At 44.8% G+C, this 22,538-nt stretch overlaps 1 protein-coding gene across 1 annotated transcript in view; it reads left to right on the top strand.

Moving 5' to 3' along the window:
* HSF2BP (heat shock transcription factor 2 binding protein) overlaps positions 1-15,226 on the top strand; it is a 60,676-nt gene extending 45,450 nt beyond the window's left edge. Inside the window, exons 7-8 of the mRNA XM_074983406.1 lie at positions 10,117-10,220; positions 15,018-15,226. Of these exons, the coding sequence (XP_074839507.1) occupies positions 10,117-10,220; positions 15,018-15,226 (313 nt within the window). The remainder of the gene's footprint in view (positions 1-10,116; positions 10,221-15,017) is intronic.
* Positions 15,227-22,538: the final 7,312 nt, after the last annotated feature.

Here is a 22,538-nt window from a genome sequence, read left to right on the forward strand (position 1 = left end):
GCTTGGCCAGAACTTCAGAACGGCCACGCTAATAATGGCCAAATTGGAGATACTAAGGAGGCGCTGAAATAAATATTCAGTGCCTCATTAGCATGCTGCCGGCCGCAGCACTTCAACAATGCCACATTTAGCTCACACATGGCTCGTCCCCACAGGGACCCTTTTCGACCCTGTAGCTGATAGGAATAAGGGGATTTTGAAGTCTGCGGGGTCCTTTTGAAAAGGACCCCCATGTAGACAAGCCACGCGAGAGAGAAACGCGGAATTTTCGAAGTGCCGCAGCCGGCAGCATGCTAATGAGCCGCTGAATATTCATTTCAGTGCCTTATTAGTATTCTCCAGTTTGTCCATTAGTATGGCCATTTCGAAGTTTTGGCCACGTGTGGCCACAACCAAAGGCTGTGTCTACACTTGCATTCCTCTTTCAAAAGTGGTATGCAAATGAGGGAAATTAGGGAACAAAATAGGAAGAATGCTTTCAAACATGGGGTTTATTTTCAAAAGAGCTGCATCTACACTGTTTTTCTTCTTTTGAAAGAAGAATGTGTAAATGAGGCACCAGATATGTAAATCTGCACCTCATTTGCATTTTCAATTTCCCTCATTTGCATGCCTTTTTTGAAAGAGGGATGCAAGTGTAGGCACAGCTGAAATACATTTTGAAATAGCACTTGGGTATTTTGAAATGCAACATGAAAACACATAGGCTTTGGCTACACTAGAACTCCCCTTTTGAAATGTGGATGCTAATGAGCCACTTTGGCAGATGCTAATGAGGCGCCGCCATGCATATGCAGAGCCTCATTAGCATAATGGCAGCAGCGTGTGTTTCGAAAGTGCCGCTTTTGAAACGCACGCCACCGGTTTAGACGGGGACCTTTCGAAAGGATCCCCAGATTTCAAAAGTCCCTTCTTCCCATTTGGTTTTGGTCTATGCCGACGGTGTACGTTTCGAAAGTGGCACTTTTGAAATGCGCGCAGCTGCCATTATGCTAATGAGGCACTGCATATGTATGGCAGCACCTCATTAGCATCTGCTGAAGTGGGTCATTAGCATCCCCCTTTCAAAAGGGGGGGTGCTAGTGTAGCCATGGCCATAGTGCTTATTTTGAAATAGAGCCATTGGATGCACTGTGGCTTATTTCGAAATAGGTGCTGTTCCCTGTCTTAACAGCAGCTATTTTGAAATGGGCACTATTCCTCATAGAATGAGGTTTACCAAATTCAAAATAAATCAAATGCCGTTTTGAAATTATTTTGAAACAGTGGTTGCATCATGTAGACACTGTTAGTTATTTTGAAATAATGACTGTTATTTCTAAATAACTGTACTGTGTAGACATACCCTAGCATTTCCAATTGTTGTTACTTAGAGGGTAGGGGAAGTAACCAAAATATGTTCAAGGAATATAATAATATGGAGAAGGGCAAAGGAAAAACGGTGTGTTTAATATAGAAGATATAAAGGAGCTAAAAGTGGCATAAAAAACCAAGAAGGGTTTCCACACTGTGTTTTTAGTAATATGTACTATTACTTTGGGCTTAAATCTACCTAGTGGCTAGCAGAATGAATTCCAATTTCAGAATGTTTCTTCCAGCATTCCAGGATTCTTAGCTCACCACAGTCAATCGCTCAGCTCCACGCAGAACAAGCAAGCAAACAAAAAATAGAAACGGCTTCCTGTTACGTCATTTTAACCTCTTTGACATTTCCTTTGAAAAAACAGATTGAAAGGCTATGTCCAAAGATATTAACTTTTATGCTGTAAATGGCTGTTTTTATTTATTATTTTTATTTTGGATAATTGTACCTATTTAGAGATATTTGCATTTTATTGTTCACAGTTAAATTTTGTTGACCAAGAGCTATGGAAGCTGTATGAGGAGTGAGGTGCATGTGGGTCTTGAACATGTGCTCCATAGCAACATCCACAGCTTGCTGTGGGGTCATAAACCACAGAAGATTTCGGTGGTCTAGGGGTACTTTTTTTTAAAATTGGCTAAGAAATTTAGGAACTTCTGTCCCATTTTTAATGTAGTTTAGATGTTTAGGACCCTAAATGTCATTGAAAGTGCATAAGAATTAGGCTCCTAAGCACATAAATCAGTTCTCAAAATGAGAGATAAGAGCCTAAGTCACTTGCAACCTTTATTGTATTTTAACCTTAGCTCTCCATGAACAGGTTGCACAATAAAATGTAGGCATCCTGCAGCCTGAGAATACAATAGCTGCCATGAAGGGTCTGGTAAATGGCTCCATACTTTGCCCCCAGATTGGGGAAGAAGATGCCAGTCCACTCCTGACTTTCTCATAGCTCTCTTGCACACAAACTAGGGACATAAGTTGTGGTCATGTTTTGGGATTTCTCCCATAAATGTAGTGCAAGCCCCCCGAAAGCAAGATTTTATTTCTGTCAGCTTTTCCTTTCAATCATTTATTAATACTTTAGCACAGGAGTGGGCAATAAGAATGTGGCAGCCTGGTGGGTCACCGTCACTATATTTTACCTATGCCACCGCAGATATTGGGTGATCACAGCTCTCATTGGTCATGAATGGTGATCTTCAGCCAATGGGAGCATCAGGAAGCAGCACGGACAAGGGCACCATTTCTTGTCATTCCCTTTGGCCGCGAATGTTGATCTGTAGACCACAAGAGTAGTGAATGTCCAATACCTGGGGAAGTGCAGGTAAATATGGGGAGGGGACCCACCAGGGACTACCATGGTGGACCAGATCTGGCCTGCAGGTTGGTATTTGTCTACCCCCTGCCTTACCACTTTCCATGTAAGAAAGGAAAGGGAAAGTATCGTTATCAATCACAGCATGTCATGATATCCAGTAGTTCACCTTTCTCCTCCACAGCATTCCCCAACATTCTCAATTCCTAGAGCAGGTCTATAGATAGGAGAGAGTGAAAAGACAAACTAAAAAGAGGAGAGAACTTATAAAACAGCTATCAGCTTAGGAGATGGAGTATTTTTTTTTCAATCACTTTAGAACCTCTTGGCTAGGAGTTTGCAGTACACTAGTGGCTTAGTTTTTAGATATGCAGAACTCTGTTTCTCATTGACTACAATGATTTTATGTGTGCTCAACATCTTTGACAATTTAAGCCTGTTGGAAATAACTGAAGACAGACAGAGTAAATGGAATTTTATTTAGAGGATTGCTAATTAAGAAAGAAGTTCATAAAATTTTTCATCATAGAATGCGCAAAAATTTATTGTGGCAAATGTGAAAACAAAGATCAGATATGCTCTTTAGGTCAGCAAAAACTGCAATACCTTTTTTTTTTTTTTTTTTTTTTTTTGACAATACAATGTTTACATCAAGTAGCATCGGTAGTATTTGACAGCTTTGAAGAAAGAGAGTCTACCATAAGACTTGAGTTCTCCAAAAGATCCAGAACTTCTTAAAATAACTTCCATATTTGGTTTTATTTCTGAATAACTTGTATAATACAGGCATCACATTTCTGTATGTAAAACTGTCAGGCATAGATTTGATTTTATCTTGCAACATTAGCAGTCACAGTTAAAGGTGAGATGGCATGTTGATACTAATTCCATTTCCAGTGGCTTTCAGCAGTTTGAACCGACCAATTTAATGAAATTTCTTCTGCTTATCTCTTCTGAAAGCAGTCCTGCAGCAGTCGAGAATCCTTTGAAGAACCTTGCGCTGTGGATATGTCCCCTCCTTCCATATTTGCCTGGTACTTGTCCTGTGCAAGGGCTGAGGAGGGAGGCCACATTTGTCTTATGCTGTTCCTATGCCACAGGTCTTTTCCAGCCTCTTACAACTCCTGTGTGTTGCCAGAGCTGGGTCCAGAATCATCCCCTTCACTCTGGTCATTTGAGCCGTGTCTACACGTGCACGCTACTTCAAAGTAGCGGCACTAACTTCGAAATAGCGCCCGTCATGGCTACACGTGTCGGGCACTATTTCGAAGTTTACTTCGACGTTAGGCAGCGAGACGTCGAAGCCGCTATCCTCATCAGGAGATAGGAATAGCGCCCTACTTCGACGTTCAGCGTCGAAGTAGGGACCATGTAGTTGTTGTGCGTCCCGCAACATCGAAATTGCGGGGTCCTCCATGGCGGCCATCAGCTGAGGGTTTGAGAGACGCTCTCTCCAGTCCCTCAGCTCAATGGTGGCCGCATGGAGCAGCCCCTTAAAGGTCCCCTCCCCCTCCCTTCCTGTGTAGGAAGCTGAGGGAACGTGCAGGCGGCAGCCTAGATACGCAACCAGCCTGCACGTCCCTCAGCCACCCAGAACAGGGCCAGCACCTGCCATGGCTGTCCGGCAGCCCCCCCAGGGTAGCCAGAGTAGCCAGGCCAGCCAGCCCGGCAGCCAGGCTGGGAAGCGGCAGCGGGGCCCCTCCTGGACGGAGGCCGAGCTGCGGGACCTGCTGGGGCTCTGGGGCGAGGAGGAGGTGCTCCAGGTAATGGGGAGCAAGAGGTGGAACGCGGATGCGTTCGCTCGGCTGGCCGAGGGCCTGGCCACCCGGGTTCACCCTGCCCACACTCTTGACCATGTCAGGAGTAAGGTTAAGGAGCTGCGGCAGGGTTACGCCCGGGCCCGGGATGCGGCCAGCCAATCTGGGGCCGCCCCCGTCACTTGCCCCTTTTACAGGGAGCTCAGGGACATCCTGGGCCCCTGGCACACCTCCTCCCCTCCGGCCACCCTTGATACCTCGGCCGACGAGCCCCAGCAGGCCCTGCAGCTGGAGTCCGTCCCGGAGGTAAGCCCCGCACCTCGGGGGCCCCCCCCCGGAGCCCACCCCCGGGCCATCGCGGCAGGAGGAGGAGGAGGAGGGGGGCTCCTCCTCCGCAGAATCCGGGCTGCAGATCCTCCTCTCGCCCTCCCGGAGCAGCAGCTGGGCATCCGCCCCCTGGGGATCTCCGGACTGTGGGAGTGGACCAACAGGTATGTACCCCCCTCTAGTGTACACCTCTGGGCTTGAGGGGCGGGGGGTAATAGATATGTGTCCAGGGCCCCCCACATGCTCACATGGCCATGGCCCCAAGGACAGCAGGGCCATGGCCCTCACAGCAGTGCATCAGCCCCTGCCCCCGCACGACAGTGCCATGGCCCATCCCCGGGGCAGGGGGGAGCGGAACCTTGAGGGTCCCCCGGGAGGAGGGGTGGGACACCCCGCAGCAGCAGCAGCATGTGATGGAGTGGGGGGAGTGCAAAAGGGAGACTCAGGCTACATATGAGCAACAAGTTGAATAGCTCCCAGAGGCAAAGGATGATCCTGGCGCTACAGCTGGCAGGTGACATCTCTGCCCTGAACAAAGAGGAGGGAGGAGCCGAGCTGGTTTTGAATCGGGGCGGGGGCTGCGGGTAGAGGCTAGGGGAAGGGAGAGCTGGAAGGCAGCCAGCCTGAGGAGGGGGAAAGCCACACCCCAGAGGGGCACCCCTTGGGGTCTTCTCCCCAGGACGGGTTCGAAGGACTGTCTCTGACTGCTGTGCGCTCACTCCCGAGAGAAACCAGGCATCTGTGGCCTAAGAAATCTCTCCTGTCAGACCGTGCTGAGTGAAGTGAGAGTCACTGCCGCCAGGGGACGGGGTGCAGTGCAGGGGGACCCCTGAACCCCATCCATCCCAGTAGCATCTCACGGGGACGGGGATGGGGAACCTGCAGCACGGGTGGGGGGACAAGGGTCACGGCTCGGGGCCCACACTAACGCCTGTTTCCATTCTTCTTCCCCCCCTTCTGTGTTCCGCAGCTGCACCATCGGAAGGACCGGAAGAGAGCGCCGGCGAGGCCTCAGTGGTCCCGGAATCCTCTCCGGGGCCATCGCTCCAGGCCAGCCCCTCGGCGGAGGACCGACCGTCCCCACGGCGGGCTAGACGGCAGACCCAGCAACAGCACCCGATGGCCACGGACCCCCAGCTGCTGGCCATCCATCATCGGCAGCTGGAGGTCACGGAGCAGCGCCTGCGGGTGGACCAACGCCGCCTGGACCTGCAGGAGCGGGCGCTGGCCTGGCGCCAAGAGGCATGGGGGGCCTACATGGAGACATTCAACCGTCTTGTGGGCTACCTGGCCCCCCATGCCGCGCCGGCCACCGCAGCGCCCGCCCTGCCTGCTCCACCCGCCGCACCACCTGCTGCTCCGCACGTCGCCGTCCCGTCCTCCGTCGCCCCACCACCGAGGGCCGGACTGCCGAGGGACACCTGGGGCCAGCTGAGACTCGCCGGTCATATCTTCCCGTCCGCCCAGCCCCCAGCTAGCCCCAGACAGGGCTGCGGCCGAGGCGGGGTTCCCGGCCGCCCACCCCCAGTGCCGGACTTTAGGGGCGTGGGGCCCGGGACGTGGCGCCCCCCCGCCCCTTATATATGTCCGAGAAGAGGATTGTTCTATTGACCCATTTCATTTATATTTGTGCCCCCCCTTTGCCCCACCCCCCCCATGTAAATAGTTTTCCCCTTCCTTATCATCCCTGGTTTTCTTTTTAGTGACCAACGTATCCGTTATGTTCAATCCCTTTTATTATTGTTTTATTTGTACAGAATACTTTTGTTAGAAGAGGTCTTGTATATAGTTTGTTCTTGTTTTAATTATAGTTAAAAAAAAAAAAAAGTTCTAAAAGAAAAACCAATTTAAGTTCAGCCACAAGTGCGTGCTGTCATTTGTCCAGGAAAAGTGGCGGGGGGGGGGTGCGGTTGGGTGCTCCATGGTGTGGGCATAGGGGCAGGGAGTGTTGTGGAGGAAGGGGTGGGCAGTGGGGGGCCTGGCAGAGTTCACCCCGCAGCCTCATCATCGAAGTGGGCCCGCAGGGCCTCCCGGACCCAGGTCCCTTCGGGGTCCACCTGGCGACTGGGGGCAGCGGGTGGCTGCAGGTCGGCCCTGCCAGCCTCCACAGCCCAGCCCTGATAAAAGGTCTCTCCCTTGCTCTCCACCAAATTGTGCAGGGCGCAACAGGCACCCACAATCGGGGATGTTGTTGGGGCCCGCATCCAGGCGGGTGAGGAGACATCTCCAGCGTCCTTTCGGGTGACCAAATGAGCGCTCCACCACCTGGCGCGCGTGGTTCAGGCGCTGGTTGAAGCGCTCCTGGCTAGCGGAGAGATGGCCCGTGTACGTGTGCATGAGCCAGGGCCGGAGTGGGTACGCCGCATCTGCGATGACGCAGAGGGATCTCCCACTGGGGGATGTAGGTCCCCGCCTCCAGCCGGCGGCACAGGCCCGAGTTCCAGAAAACCCGGGCGTCGTGGGTGCTGCCAGGCCAGCCCACATAAATGTCCTGGAAGCGGCCCCGACTGTCCACCAAGGCCTGGAGGACCACAGAATGGTAGCCCTTGCGATTGATGTAGCGTCCTCCACTGTGATGCGGGGCGCGGATGGGGATGTGAGTCACATCCAGAGCCCCGAAGCAATTGGGGAAGCCTAGCGTGGCAAAGGCCACGATGGTGGCATCTGGGTCCCCCAGCCTCATGAGCCTGTGCAGGAGCATGGCGCTGATGGCACGCACAACCTGCAGGGAAAGCACATGAGAGAGCACCAATGAGGGGTGAGCAGGGTGTGCGTGGCCCTGCCCTGCCCTGCCCTCCTCTGCCCGGGACCCCCTCCCCTGCCCTGCCCTTCCCCCGTGGGTTCTCTTACCTCCATGAGGACAGCCCCGACGGTGGCCTTGCCAACACCAAACTGCTGTCCCACGGATCGGTAGCTGTCTGGAGTGGCCAGCTTCCAGACAGCGATGCCGACCCGTTTCTCCACAGGGAGGGCACGCCGCATGGCAGTGTCCTGGTGCCTGAGTGCAGGGGCGAGCCACTGGCACAGCTCCATAAATGTCTGCCGGCTCATCCTGAAGTTCCTGAGCCAGCGGTCGTCGTCCCACTTCTCAAGCACCAGCCGCTCCCACCAGTTGGTGCTGGTGGGGTGGCTCCACAGGCGGCGGCGTGTGAGGCGGGAGGGGTGGGGCGGGGTGCAGCAGAGTTGGGGGTTGAGCCCTGCTGCTCTGGGGGCAGCTCCTCCTCCGATGTAGCAAGGAGGTGCTCAGCTGCCTCCCGCATGGCATGGATCAGGGCGAGCCCTGCTCCTGCCGGGAGGGCTGGGTGGACCTCTGGCTGCTGCTGCTGCTGGGGGACCATGCCTGTGTCGCCCGGGGTCTGTGTGCCTATGGCTCCTCAGACCGCGTGCTGTGCAAGCTGCGTGTGTCTGGGAGGGGCCCTTTAAGGGAGCGGCTAGCTGTTGCCCCGGAAGCGCTAGTCCGCCCTGTCACTCTGTCTGCAGCTGTGCCTGGCATCCTTATTTCGATGTGTGCTACTTTGGCGTGTAGACGTTCCCTCGCAGCGCCTATTTCGATGTGGTGCTGTGCAACGTCGAAGTTGAACGTCGACGTTGCCAGCCCTGGAGGACGTGTAGACGTTATTCATCGAAATAGCCTATTTCGATGTCTCCAAATCGAAATAAGCTACTTCGATGTGGGCTTCACGTGTAGACGTAGCTTTGGATTAGCAGTCACCTGAGAATATGGCATACTCCAGACTTGTTGCTTTTCTGTGCCTGCAACAGTTATTCTTCGGCTACGTCTACACTAGACAGAGCAGTCAATCTCTGATACTCAATTTTAGTTATGCAATTGGTGGAGCTAAAATCAACTTATCGGCAGTCGACTGCTATGGAGCTTGACCAGAGCATTTCTCCCTTCTACTTTCCTTAATCCTCGCCACTCGTGAGAAGTTCCGGGGTCGACTTTGACCCTGGAAAGCACTGTTCCGCACATGCACAAAACGATATCCCAGAAGATCGACCCTGAGTAGGTCAGTCTTCCATGGCAATACAGATGTAGGCTTAGTAGCTTGTGTATGTAGGGCGTGACTTGCCTTAGCCTCTTCGTGCTTAAAGAAGGGTGAATAGGGCATCAAGATGTCTCTTCTCCCATAATATCCCTTTACCTTCTGCATAGAAGCCATACACAGAGCCTTTAGTATTCCTTCAGCACGAAGATGATTAGAGTCAAGTGTTACTGCCAGCACTAGATTTCACAGGGTGAGCTGAAAAGGAGATGGGACTGTGGCCCTAACCCTGTCCACAACAGCCAGTGAAGTTGGTTCTTTTTGGTGGGAGAGGATACCACTATGGCCTCTTTAAGGGTGGTGCTCCAGGAGGCATGGTGCCTGCCTGGGATAATTCAATAGCCTCTCTGGCTATGAAAACATATTGTTTGACAAGTGGAGTGTGACACAATGGAGTTTCACCATTTTTCTTTTCATAACGTCTCTGTAGAATTTTCTTTTAGAGTATGCTTTGCCAGTAGCCTGATCCCGTAAAGTGTTGAGTGACCTCCATTCCTTCCCAAGTCAGGGTGCTCAGCATTTCTTAGATTAGGGACAGCTGCTTTATCAAGATCCCTTCCAGAGAAGGGATTTAACTTAATGATGTAGAATGATTGACTGCTGCTTTAATTGGTATAGAATTAGCATAAGTTTTACTTGACAGGGAGACAAGTGGCCAGCGTTAGGTGATTAAGAGATTCATAGCTATGTATTAAAGATGTGAAATTCTAAGTGGCTGTCTTTTTTTAAATATAGAAGTTGTCAGAGATTAAAAAAAGAATGAATGAAATGCAGCAAATTTCTTTTTTCTTTTGAATCAGTACAGACATTGTTACAAAATTTTTGCAGTCTTTTTTTTTAAGTGGCCCTTTCGTCTGTTGAGACGAAGCATAATCAGGATGATAGGCTGCCCTCTGGGGAGTCCCAGTTAAGAGGATTCTGTTGCATATGGTGAGTGATCATGTAAAGCCAAATCCTGTTTGCCCTACTCATGGGAATAGTCCCATTCAATTCAAAGGAATTCAAATATTGTCAAATTGACTGACATGAGAAATTGGCTGTCATGATTGAAATCTTTTGATGTGTAAAATTAAATAAAATCCCACACATTATTGCATTCATATATGTATCATATATGTATCATGTGTCTATAACGTGACATGAGCACATATCTTTCTATCTTATATAGTGAGTTTGAAGTATGCATAAACCTCTGGCTATCTTGTAGATGATTATAATAAGTAACAGATGAAGTTATTACAGTGAGATGCAGTTTAAAGTTTGTGTTTGTTATGCAGTCTAATCACTTGTTTAATTTTATTTTAGACTAATGCTGATGTCGCTGTACAACGTGAGCATCAACTTGAAAGGCTTGAAGTACATTAGTGAAAGTCCAGGATTTTTTCCATTACTTTGGTGGCTATTAAATGGTGAGATGGTTATAACAATAGTTCATATTGTGGACAGTAGCTATGAATAAATACAGATGATAGTGGAGTAGAAATTCAGATCTGTGAATATGTACATTTGCATTTTATCGGATAAGAAAGGTCCAAAGAGATGAAAATGGTGTCCCTAGCCTCTGTTTGCCAGAGGCTGGGAACAAATGACATTCTAATTACCTGCCCTTTTCATTCCCTCTGGGGCACTTGGCACTGGCCACACTCAGAAGACAGGATACTTGGTGGGCTAGATGTTTTTTTGGCACAACTCAGTAAGGCCATTCTTATGTTCATAAGTAACTGAATGAATGTAAGTATTTCCGTCAATGGTTGTGTTGTATAACATTCTATTCATGTAAGAGTTATTGATGGCTGTCTTCCAATAAGGAGAGGGGAAAATCTAATAAAGTAAATGGAAAATTGCCACCTAGATTTGCACCTCTGAACTTTAAAATAATATCTTTGATCTATGAGACACTATAAGACTGTGTCTGCTGAAAAGTATGTATGCTAGGGTCAATCTTAGAGTATGTTGACACTAGCCCAGAAGATCAACCTGCTGAGTCCAACTAGTGGGAGGGTTCCTGGAGCAGCAGGATGGAGCAACATAGAGGGAAGGGGCATGTGATTCTCTCCTGCACTGCAATGGGCAATTGCCCTCTTTGTCCCCCTCTTCGTCGGTAGTGACATAGTGCTTAAAATGAGGGTGGCAGCAGGTGGCCCCTAAATACTAGATCTCACAGGATTGTTAGCTCTGATTGTTCTGGCATAGTGTTAGCCAAAGTGTCAAAATTTCTAATATGTCCTGGCATAGGCAGAGCCTTAAACTATTGCAAATCATATGCCAGCAACAAATATTGCATCCAGGTTGGCCAGAAAATGTTCCAGGCACACGTACATTGGAGTCACCGTCCTTACTGAGCCAATTGTAGCTAAGCTGTTTTGCATTGATGTCATGCAGTTACTTAAATCCTGCTGTCTGGAATAGTTCATCTAAGAGCACACTCCTGATGACAGATGTGACTGTAAAATCTGTCTGCTTTATCAGCTGTTTTTGTCAGTGACTGAGTGCCAGTGACATCAGACAGTACCTTGTTAGCAGTTAACAAAACGTCAGCAAAGTTAGACAGTTTCAGTACGTTGTAAAATTGAATCAGTATGTTATAATTGTGGTAGGCTCTTATTACACATGCTTTTCAAGACCAAGACAAACAGCTGATTCTTTTCTCTTAATAATTAGACTTTGGATGTGTTTAGCTAAGAAATGTTTGCACCCGTTGTTCGGAGGATGTGATGCAGTGACCTGGTTACAGCTAAAACATTTTTTTGGCTTTGTGTAATAAAATTATTCAGCTAGTATAGAAATGACTAGTTCTGAAAGCTACTAAAGTAAACATAATGCTGAGTAATGAGAGTTCCCCTCCTATCTTTTTGCTTGTTCTGTACTAGAATTTGTTTTGTTTTGAAAGAGAAATCCCAAATGAGGCTGCGGACACCAGAGGAGGGCTGTTTCAATATTTTGAAAATCCAGGCACAAATACAATAATCCCTAACATGCAGAACTCCAAAATCATATACAGCTATAAAAGGCCTGTGGGTGTGTGTTTTGTAACTGTTAAGTAGCTTGGAATACGTGGTGCACAATAGAAATCAGAGATGAGAGATGTTGAATTCATCTTATCCATGCTTGTTTCAATGCAGCTTTATATTCACCAAGTGCCTAATGTGTTCTTCTGGTGACTCAACCAGTAGAGATTCTGTGAGTGCCATAGGAGACTCTCTTCAGAATTCAATAGCTGTCACAGGAAGATTTTCCTACTGTGCAACTACATCTGATTTCCCTTACGTTTGTGACATAGTGCTGTAACCTCTTAGACAATTCTTTTCTTCCTTAATGCTTATACCTGCCTCATGTTTTCAGGTAACATGAATGAAAATGGTGAAAGGGGCTGTTTTAGCAGTAATACTATGTTCAAGTATTTTAAAACAACTTATCTATATTAAGCCTCACAATTGCTCTGTAAAGTACTAAAAGTAGTAGACTTGTTTTATAGCTGGGCACACTGAAACATAAAGGGGTTGTGACTCACTATATCCAGTTCATTTCAGTAAGATGCTTTTCTGTTTAGTTAGAGCGTATTTTGCTACTCTTACTCTCAGTGCACAGCACTGTTCTCCAAGACAGCCCCATTTCAACTGAAGTAATGTTCAACAGAAGTAAAGATAGCAGAACCTGGTCCTTGGGTAAAACAGTGTGGCTTCATTGTATTCTTTTTGAAAAGCATACATCTCAGTTTTGCCAGAAATAAACAAAGTCTTCAGAAATCTAAAGACAAAAATTGAAGACCTGTTTACAGTCTTTTTCTCTCATTTTGGATGATTTACAATCCATAAAAATAAAAACTTTTGAAAATGTAGGATTACGGCCCATATTTTTAAGAGTATCTTCCAAGTATGGGTAACCTAATTTTTGGGTGCCAGGTTTGAGACTCCTAGGACCTGACTTTCTGTGATGCAGAGCAGGCGTGAAGTAGCTGCAGTTCTGAGTGACTTCAGCTGGAGGTCAGCATTTTTTTAAAATCTGGCCCCCAGGTGCTTTCAAGTTGATCACCCAAAATCAAGGAACAGTTTTGAAAATTTTGCTCTAAATGACTCATTTAAGGTGACACATTTGGTAAGAAAGCTAAAAATATTATGAGATGAGGGCCTCTTCTTGCTAATCACTGTGCAGACAAATGGTTCTCAACCTTTGCAGACTATTACTCCCCTTTCAGGAGTCTGATTTATCTAGTGTGCCCCAAATTTCACCTAACTTAAAAATTCAGGCTCTGGCACCAACCCCATATGGCAGAGCTCAGGCTTTGGCTTTCTGCATAGGAACCCAGTGAGTCTAACACTGGCACTGGTGACCTCGTTGAAACAAACTCTCCAGTCACTTTGGGGTTGTGATCTACTGTTTGAGAAGCCCTGAAAATACAGAACAACGTAAGCAAATCTGAATGCAATTTTAGTTTTTAGCTACTTCCCTAGTGCTTTTTATGCAGTCTGTCGCAAAACGAGGCAAATTTCTGGATGAGTTGCTGGAATACCTTTCTGTACCCTCAGGGCTACATGTAAATGAGGACAACAGTGAAATGAGTATGTGTGCTCCGAGTAGAGAATCACAGTCTACACTGCAAAGTTCTGCTGGCATAGATTTGTCAGCTAAGGGTGTGAAAAATTTAGCCTCCCTCAGGTGACATAGTTATGCTGGGAGCACTCCCAGTGTGGAGGCAGCTAACCCACTAAAAGAGTGCTTCTGTTGGAATTGCGAAGGATGTATCTATAATGCCACTTTCATCACTAACACTGTAGTTGTGGGGTGTGCTAAAACACATACCCCTGAGTGATAAAAGTTTTAGTGGTATAAAACAAAAGACTAGACAGTGCTTTATAAAGCTACCAGCCTTTATATGGGGTGGGAGTTTATCACAGGAGAGCACTTCCTGGCGGTAAAGAGTGACGACACCACCCATATTACAGTGCTGTGGTGGCTATAACGTGGGAAGTGTAGACATACCCTTACATGGTTCTAGGAGCTGGTGGTACGTTGGCAGAAGAACTGTGAAAATACACAGCTTCTGCATTGGTGCCTAGGCTGGCATAGCTAAGTCAGCGTAGGCTCTGTCAGGTAGACGTGATCAGGATAAGAGACTGTCACTGCCCTTGCTAATTTACAGTTTTAACAGAGGAAGCAAAGGGTGGGAGAAAGTAAATACGTTTTGCCATTATGCAGCTGGGGAACTAAGACATAGAAAAATTGTGACCTGTCATTGGTTACAGTGGAAGTATGTGTCAGGGGCTACGTCTACACGTGCCCCAAACTTCGAAATGGCCATGCAAATGGCCATTTCGAAGTTTACTAATGAAGCGCTGAAATGCATATTCAGCGCTTCATTAGCATGCGGGCGGCAGCAGCGCTTCTTCTATCTGATTTGCCAACAATGATAAAAATTCTTCTGATTTGTGAACCTTGATATCAATTTTTGGTCCTCTGTGCTTTACATATTGAGTCTGTTCTGTAGGGCTGTAGATCTGAAGAAGTGGGTCTGTCCCATGAAAGCTCATCACCTAATAAATTATTTTGCTAGTCTTTAAAGTGCTACATGACTGCTTTTTTGTTTTGATCTTCATAGGCAGATTTTTCTGACAGGTTCCTAAGCAGTTTGACAAAATTTGCCCACCTACCATAAAATCAAATGTACCCAATACTTTGTGTCAGCTGAATTGTTTGGAGAAACTGGCATATTATTTTCAGGTTTATTTAATTAAAGTCAAGGCTTTATGCAACTTAAATGGAGTCAGAACCTTATATAGATAAAGAAGAGCCTGATAAGAAATGCAGAATGGGTATTTTAAAACAGACTAAATAGAAAAATGGGGCATAGTTTGTTCTTTTCCAAGTCAAACTGCAGCAAGTAAATACTGACTATTAAGTGGGTAGATCAAAGCTGTTGATATATCCACATATTTATGGGATTTGCTACATTTAGGGTAAAGAAGGAGGGAACAAAATACTAACTGATTGCTCTTTCTTCTGAACCAGTACATAGCACAGGCAGCTGGGGAGGGCAGTGGTAGTTTTATACCCCCTCACATTCTGGAGCTAACCAGCCTCAAAGGGCCATTTCAGCCTGTGAGAATATCGACATCCATGAGGGTGGGGGATATAGAGCTATAATGTTAGTCCTGGTTTAAGGAGGATGCATGAAGCAAGTAGCTGGAATCTTTAATTCTTAATTGTAGACCCAGATACGGAAGTATGTCTGCACGTTCTACGGCTTCTCCAGTCTGTGATTCTAGAGCCAGAAGTTTTAGCCAAGTCAGCGGCTGAGATGCGTGACACCTTGCCATTTCAACGTATCACAGCACTGTCAAAGGGCCGCAATGCAGAGTTGCAAACAGTGGCACAAGAACTGCTTGAAGACCTCAAATTCCTAGAGTGTGAAGTGTAGAGACGTAGTTGTTGGAGTATTACAATATCAACTGTTTACATTTCACAATATTTTTATTTTTCAAGGGTGTATAAAATATTATAAGCCGATTAAAAATATATACATTGAATAATTAGTAGAGAGAGACTTGGATTGAATAATTCTAATCTATCTAGTTACCTGTGTCAGAATCCCTGCCTGAAGCCAGATAAGACAAGCCACTTTACACTTCGGGGAAAAAAAGCAGATGTTGTTTGTTAGGTGCCTGAACATAATCTCAGAAGAGCTCCCAAAAATGAAAGGTTTAAATTTGTTTAACAGGGTTTTGATGACAATGGCTGTGTCTACGCTAGCCCCTTCCTTTTGGAAGGGGCACGGTAATGAGCAAGTTGGGAAGATGCTAATGAGGCGCTACCATGAATATGCAGCGCCTAATTAGCATAATGGCGGCCACGAGCAATTCAGAAGCACTGCTTTCGAATCACACACCCCCTGTGTAGATGGGTGCCTTTTGAAAGGACCCTCCTGGACTTCGAAAGCCCCTTCTTCCTATTTGGTTTTAGGAAGAAGGGGCTTTTGCAGGCCAGGGATTCCTTTCGAAAGGCCCCTGTCTACATGGGTTGCATGTGATTCGAAAGCAGCACTTTTGAATTGTGCACTGCTGCCATTATGCTAATGAGGCACTGCATATTCATAGTAGGGCCTCATTAGCATCTTCCCAACTCGCTCATTACCATGCCCCTTCCAAAAGGAAGGGGCTAGTGTAGACGTAGCCATTGTTTTTCAAAAGTGATCCAAACCATACATCCAATTAGTGGTATATAGAGAATAAAATACTTTTCTCAACTATTCCTAGCAGAGTCTTTATTTTTAAGGGTAACCAACCTTTATGGTTCACTTCAGCCCATCTCTAATAATTAGTGTGCTAAAAGTAAACTTTGATGCTTTTTTTTATAATTCTAGTGTTTCAGAAAATGTAAGAAATTTCATTTTTATTGTTAGTTTCTTTTCTCTATCCTTTCTAATCAAAGGCATTTGGAATTGTGTGGAGCGTATTACATTATTTTCATTCAAATTCAGTGGAGCTGCTGGGGAACTGAGTTAACAGCTGCCAATGAATAATAGCAGCTGAGCTTCCCACAGGTCCTACAGAAGAGAAAAGATTTCTGTGGTCTCAGTATACCTAGTTCATAGCCAAAGAGGCTAAAACTGCTGTGTCATGAACGACTAATGTTGAAATCCACACTGTTTATTAAGGCTGAGCTTGCTTACTTCAGTTAATAACCCCCACACCAGCTATATTTTATACTTTTGTTACAAACACAAGAGCACTGAAAATGACAGCATTACTGATAGGCATATAAATCATAGCATTACATAGTTTGCAATGTGACAATATTGGAAACAGTGACAGATAAGATATATGCTTTTACGGGAACAACAACTTCCTGTTCTTCACTGATGAAGCCAACACATTAAGAAACATGACGAACCCAGTGTATTAGGAAAAATGCAACAGTGGTGCCTTTTACATCAGTTGTGGTCTCAGGCTTCTGTACAATCTTCTGACATCACTTAACTTATTTTGTTGTTGACTTGCATCTACATTATGCTGTGTTATTATTCAGGGAGTAACAAAGAAAAAAAGCTTGGTAAACTTAAAAGTTCCATCCCTGCTCAGCACAGTGTTTAACACAGGCTTAACTTTGATTTGGGATCTAAGCACAGGCTTAAAGTTAAGTACACATGGTAGTGATTTGCTAAAGTGAAGCCCAGTGCCACTGATATTGTTGCTAACTCAATGCAGTGTAGATGGTTACATGAAATCAAGTGCAGGTTCACTTAAATACATGAAATATCCTGTAGCAATTTATTTTTAGTATATATTCATATTAGTTGTGCTTAGGATGGAGAATACATGCATTTTGTCCCTTGATTAGCTATTTTGGTGAAAGGCTAATTTTACAACTGAGGAATTATAAAATGCACTAGATAAAGGCATAATTGCAAGAGCTTCCATAGTGAGGGGTTTTGCACAAAGATACAGGTAAATGCTAGAAAATTTAGTGGGATAGATGTAAAACTCCTTGCTGCAGAAATTTGCCAGGATAATAAAAAAAATTCAGTGTATCCCAAATAACATAAAGAAAATACAAGGTATAGATTTCCCAGAGTACTTCCCAGAATTCAAATGACTCTCATAAAATAGGAGACTGATATCACAAATGAAGTGAGATGGGGTGAGTAAAAGAGATGCCAAGAGCACTTACTGCGAGTTATACTATTCCTGATCCAAGACCATACGGTACTCACGATGTGTAGATCTTGGTAAGAATGAAATCGCTCAAGTATTAAAATTTGTTTTCTTTGGATTTGTTCTCTAGCATTAACCAAAAACCATCTCCATGTTTAAATCACAATGGTAGTAGCCTGTAATTTCTTGGACTATCGACCCAAGAAAATGTTCAATTTTAAAGTACAGTAAAAGGCAAAAAGCTGTCTAATCACACACTTTTCAGTTGAGGGATGTTCTCACTTCAATGTTTTTAAACAAACCATTGAAAGCCAATAAGCAACAGAAAAAATGTGGTGTATGTATTGTCAGTCCTGTTTAGTTTAATTCTCAATCCACTGGACACAAAGGTATGCTCAGCACTTCCATTCACATTGGGGGCTTTGGTAAAAACCTTTCAACTTTTGACCAGAGTGGGTTGTCACATCTGATAGTGAGCCTCAGTACATCTCCCACCTCCCTTTCTCCAAGATTTAACTTCCCGGCGCTTTGGTCTGCCATAGCCAGACATAATGCTGTAGATCACCAACTTTGAGGAAATGCCTATTTAAAAAAGTTTATGCTGTTTTAATTAGTAAAATGATATCTGGCTCTGTAAAACTCACTTCATCTCCTGAAATACCTGGATTGTGAAAAGCTCCAGAGGCATAAAGTGTTAAAACAGATAGGCTGCGTCTACACTGGCACAGAACTTTGAAAAGGCCAAGCAGATGGCCAAATCGAAGTTTACTAATGAGGCGCTGAAATGCATATTCAGTGCCTCATTAGCATGCTGCCGGCCGCGGCTCTTCAAAATTGCCACTTTTTGCTTATGTGTAGCTCGTCCAGACGGGTACTTTTCGAAAGGACCCCACCAATTTCCAAATCCCCTTATTCCTAATTCCCTTAATCCTGAAGGGATTTTGAAGTCGGCGGGGTCCTTTCGAAAAGGACCCCCATCTGGACAAGCTGCACAGGAGCCAAAAGTGGCAATTTTGAAGAGCCATGGCCAGCAGCATGCTAATGAGGCGCTGAATATGCATTTCAGCGCCTCATTAGTAATCTTCGATTTGGCCATTTGCGTGGCCATTTCAAAGTTCTGTGCCAGTGTAGACACGGCCATAATGTTTTAATATCACAAGTTTGTTTTTATTGATGAGTAGTCAACCTTTGTCTTACATTTCTTGGTGAAAATACTATTTTTGACTTGGTTTTGTGCAAAGAAAAGATATTTTGATTGGGTTTTGTTGGTAAAATAAATGATAGTTCAGTATGTTGCTTTTTCAAATGCAAAACATTTGAGAGTCATAGGGACTGAGCTGTATTGAGGTCACGGGAAGGATCTTGTCAATTTATTTTTCATGAAAGCCTTCACTCTAACTGTTGTGGTGAAATAAGTAATGCTAGGTATGGTAGTTATCAACAAGCAATTTGTTACTGGTTATGTGTAATAGAACCTTTTGTACTGACATTAAAGTCTGATGGCTTCCAAACACAAGTCATCTGACACACCCTAATTCCAGTTGTTTGTTGCCCATTTTATTAGTAATAAAACAGGGTACGTTTTCAAATTTTCCAACGGTTACCAGCAACAGTTTATCTTATCTAATGTTGCTAAGGCTGGGAGCTCACCATCTGAAGTATTGTCACTTACACTGCTCTGATTTGAATGGTTTTTTTGTAGTGAATAGTCTTCATTTAGTACCATAATTTATCTCCGACTAGTACTGAAAAATTAAGTTGGTAGATTATTGTGGCCTCACTCCTGCCACAAATTGTACATTTTGGGGAGTTTATAAAAAGGGGAAAGAAGCAGACTTTATTGAAATAAACCGATGTTACTCAGCTTTAGAGCGTGTCATTATTTTCTTAAAAAGAACATAGATGATATATAGGACATATTGTATAGTAGCAACGCGTTTTCATGCTATTATCAATTTATGTATTACAAATCTTTGATTTTTTGTTGTTGTAAATGTTCCCCCTATTCTGAAACTTCAGGCTGTTAGAATTTTTAGTTGTTTAAAAACAAAGTTAAATAAATGTTTTGGAAACTTGTGTTGTGCTTTGTGCAATATTTAAAGTTTGGGTTTCATCATATGTCAGGGATTAATCACTTTTTGGCTTCCAAAACGTTCACATACGTAGGGATAGAGTCTGCTTTCACTAACACTCATGTAAATCCAGCGTAACACCATTGAAACCACTTCTCTTGTTGCACATTGTCAACTCCCATCAGTATAGTTTTCATCAAGAGAACTAGAGTTTGATATGTGCATTGAAGAAAGTGATGGAGTGATTCTGGCTTTACACCTTTGTAAATGGTAAGCAGCATATGGTCCTTACACTAACACCTTGCACTAATATGAGCTAAAAGGTCAAAAATCTGTTGTAAAAACCCTACAGTAAAATTCGTATTAACTTCGCCTCATTGAAAAAAGTGTGTACCAAGCACATGGCAACTGAAGTTATCCACGCTCAGATACTTGTGTGGAAAAGTCTATTTTTTATTTTCTAATCTGACAGGAATAGACTTGAAATTCACACTGAACTTTATGGAAAAGGCAGGCTCACCAAAACATGTTTCCTATAATTGGATTGTATAAGGCAGGCGTCAGCAACCAAAATAGTAAGAAGAGCTATATTTTTAATTTGGTAAAAATGGAATAAATCAGGAGCCACAATGCGTGTGAATAGGAGACAGTCCTTAATAAATTATGTCAAACCATGCTTTTTGTAACCCCTATTTTAAAAACAGTGCGCACACAGTGATTTTTTTAATGTGTTACATTTTTATTGCAGGACATTCACAAACTTATTACATATTCTGTTTCCTCACACTTTATGTGTGTGTGTCTGTACCACTATCTTCCTCACTTTCACTCCCTAACCCACTTTAGTGATGCCATTTTTACTTCATGTTTAATTTCAGTTTTCTTTCTTAAAATGTGTGTTGCCCTTCACAGCAGGGAAGCTGCAAGCTTCCTTTTCATTTTCAAAATCAAGACTTTATTAGCAGCACAATCAAAACACAGATACATTATCATATCCCACAATGCACTGCACATATTAAAGAAGGAGTTAGCCATTTCGAGATCACATATTGTTTGATATTTAGATATGAGTTGTTCATTGTTGGGCTTTTAGATGTTTAGCGTTTATTGAAAATAATTAGAAAGGTGGTGTTTGTTTCTTTGTTTGTTTGTTTTTACTTTGCAATTATAGTGTCAGGAGCCACAAAGAAACCCTTAAAGAGCCGCATGTGGCTCCAGAGTTGCAGGTTGCAGACCCCTGGTATAAGGCTTTGTTCAACCTGATTCTAAAGAATTACACGTTATTATTCATCCTGGCATGCAGCTGCGTGAAGAATGAGAGAGCTTCTGTAGGCTCAGTGGTAAGGCTGAAGTCAGAGAGAAGAGCAAGCCACAAGCTCTGTGGACAAGAGAACAGAAATGATTTGTGGACCTGACTGATGAGCATTTTCAAACTGCTGTGTGCAGCCTGGAGGAAGCACAGTAGTCCTATTTACTAATGCAAACCAGGTGAGTGTAAGTAAATAGCAGTCATGCAGCTGGAGATTTGCAGATCACCACCGTGAGTTTGATTCCACACAGCTACTTTTAGAGGAGAAAGTGGAAGGATGCAGTAGGCATTCCTTGACAAATTCCTTGACCAGCTGCACTTTGTGGAGTGAGGCTCCATCCTGGCCCTAGCTGACCAGCACCAAGCCGCAGGAAAGAATAGTGTTGCAGACTTGGGATGACCAACCAGCAGTAGTTGCTGAACTTGGATGCAGAAAGGTTCCTTTCCTGGAAATCTGTGCAGAGCTGTTGTGCTGAGCCCAACATGTAGCACAGCTCATCACCCTTGTGTACTGTCATTCAGTTGTGAGGGCGGTACCTGGGCTGCTGGATCAGAAAGCTTGGCAATGCACAGGAGACAACTGATTCCTTTGAAAGGTTGGGGTCCCAAATTATACAGGGGACATGGAGGGGCCCTATTATTTCCTCCCTGCACCAGGATTCAGAGTTGAATAAAAAAGATTTTTTCTGGATGGTCCTTGAAGGTCTGTTTGATCCCTATGAGAGGATCATTGTCAGGGTGGAGTGTCTTAGAAACATCCATGAAGCTAGGCTATTTGGATCTGGTTTGATGCAATGAGAAGCTAAATTTTTTCTCCAAGCAATGACTATGGGCATTAATGGTGGGAAAATGCTATCTCTCACCCTGAGAGACCTATCTTAGCCTGTGCTTCTAGGGCTTAGAAAGCTTTTAAAGTCGATGTTTATAGTTAAATTTGTGGTGCGTATGTCTGGAAGACAGTAAGGAAGATGGAGGTATCTCATGACATGACTTGAGGCATCCTAGAGGTAGCTGCCTTGTGATACTGGTTCTTGCTGAATGTCGCACAATATTTGTGAAAGCAAAGGTGGGGGCCTCACTGATGCACGGTAGAGAGGGATGGATGGACTGATGTGCAGCTGGAGAGGGTACCTCTGCCCAGCATCTCCAGTCTCCAGTCCAGATGATCCTAGACTAGTGGAGTGCACATAGGTAATCAGACAGGCCGTTCCAGATGTGAAACAGTGCACTGTATGATAGTTGTGGAAGAGCTAACTAGCCATATACTTATGCCAACATGGAGCTACAGCCACTTTCACCTTTTGCTTAAATAAGTTGTATTGAAACACAGCTGGCAATTCCAAAAAGTGTAATTATTTTGATACCAACTGTGAGACAAGTCAAAAAGAGACAAAATGGTGGTGGATTCAAGGCAGTTTCTGCTGAAAACAAAACAAAATTATACCAGTACAAACTCTGGTACAGACAAGAATAGACCATAGATGGGTTGGCCCCCCAGGCCCCCCCAAGAGTTAGAACACAATTGTAACTAAATTATTAAGGTCTGTGCTGTGTGTTGCCACAAACCAAGTTCTGACTATGCATCTGCATTCCCAGCTGGTTTTAAAACTTGGCTGATGTAAATTGACTGCGATGGAGCCAGGACATGAATTGTCCCCTAAACTCCAGTACAGAATTTCCGGAAGCATCAGGGAAGTT

This window comes from Carettochelys insculpta, chromosome 1 (assembly GCF_033958435.1).
Source record: "Carettochelys insculpta isolate YL-2023 chromosome 1, ASM3395843v1, whole genome shotgun sequence".
In the NCBI taxonomy this organism is placed as follows: Eukaryota; Metazoa; Chordata; order Testudines; family Carettochelyidae; genus Carettochelys; species Carettochelys insculpta.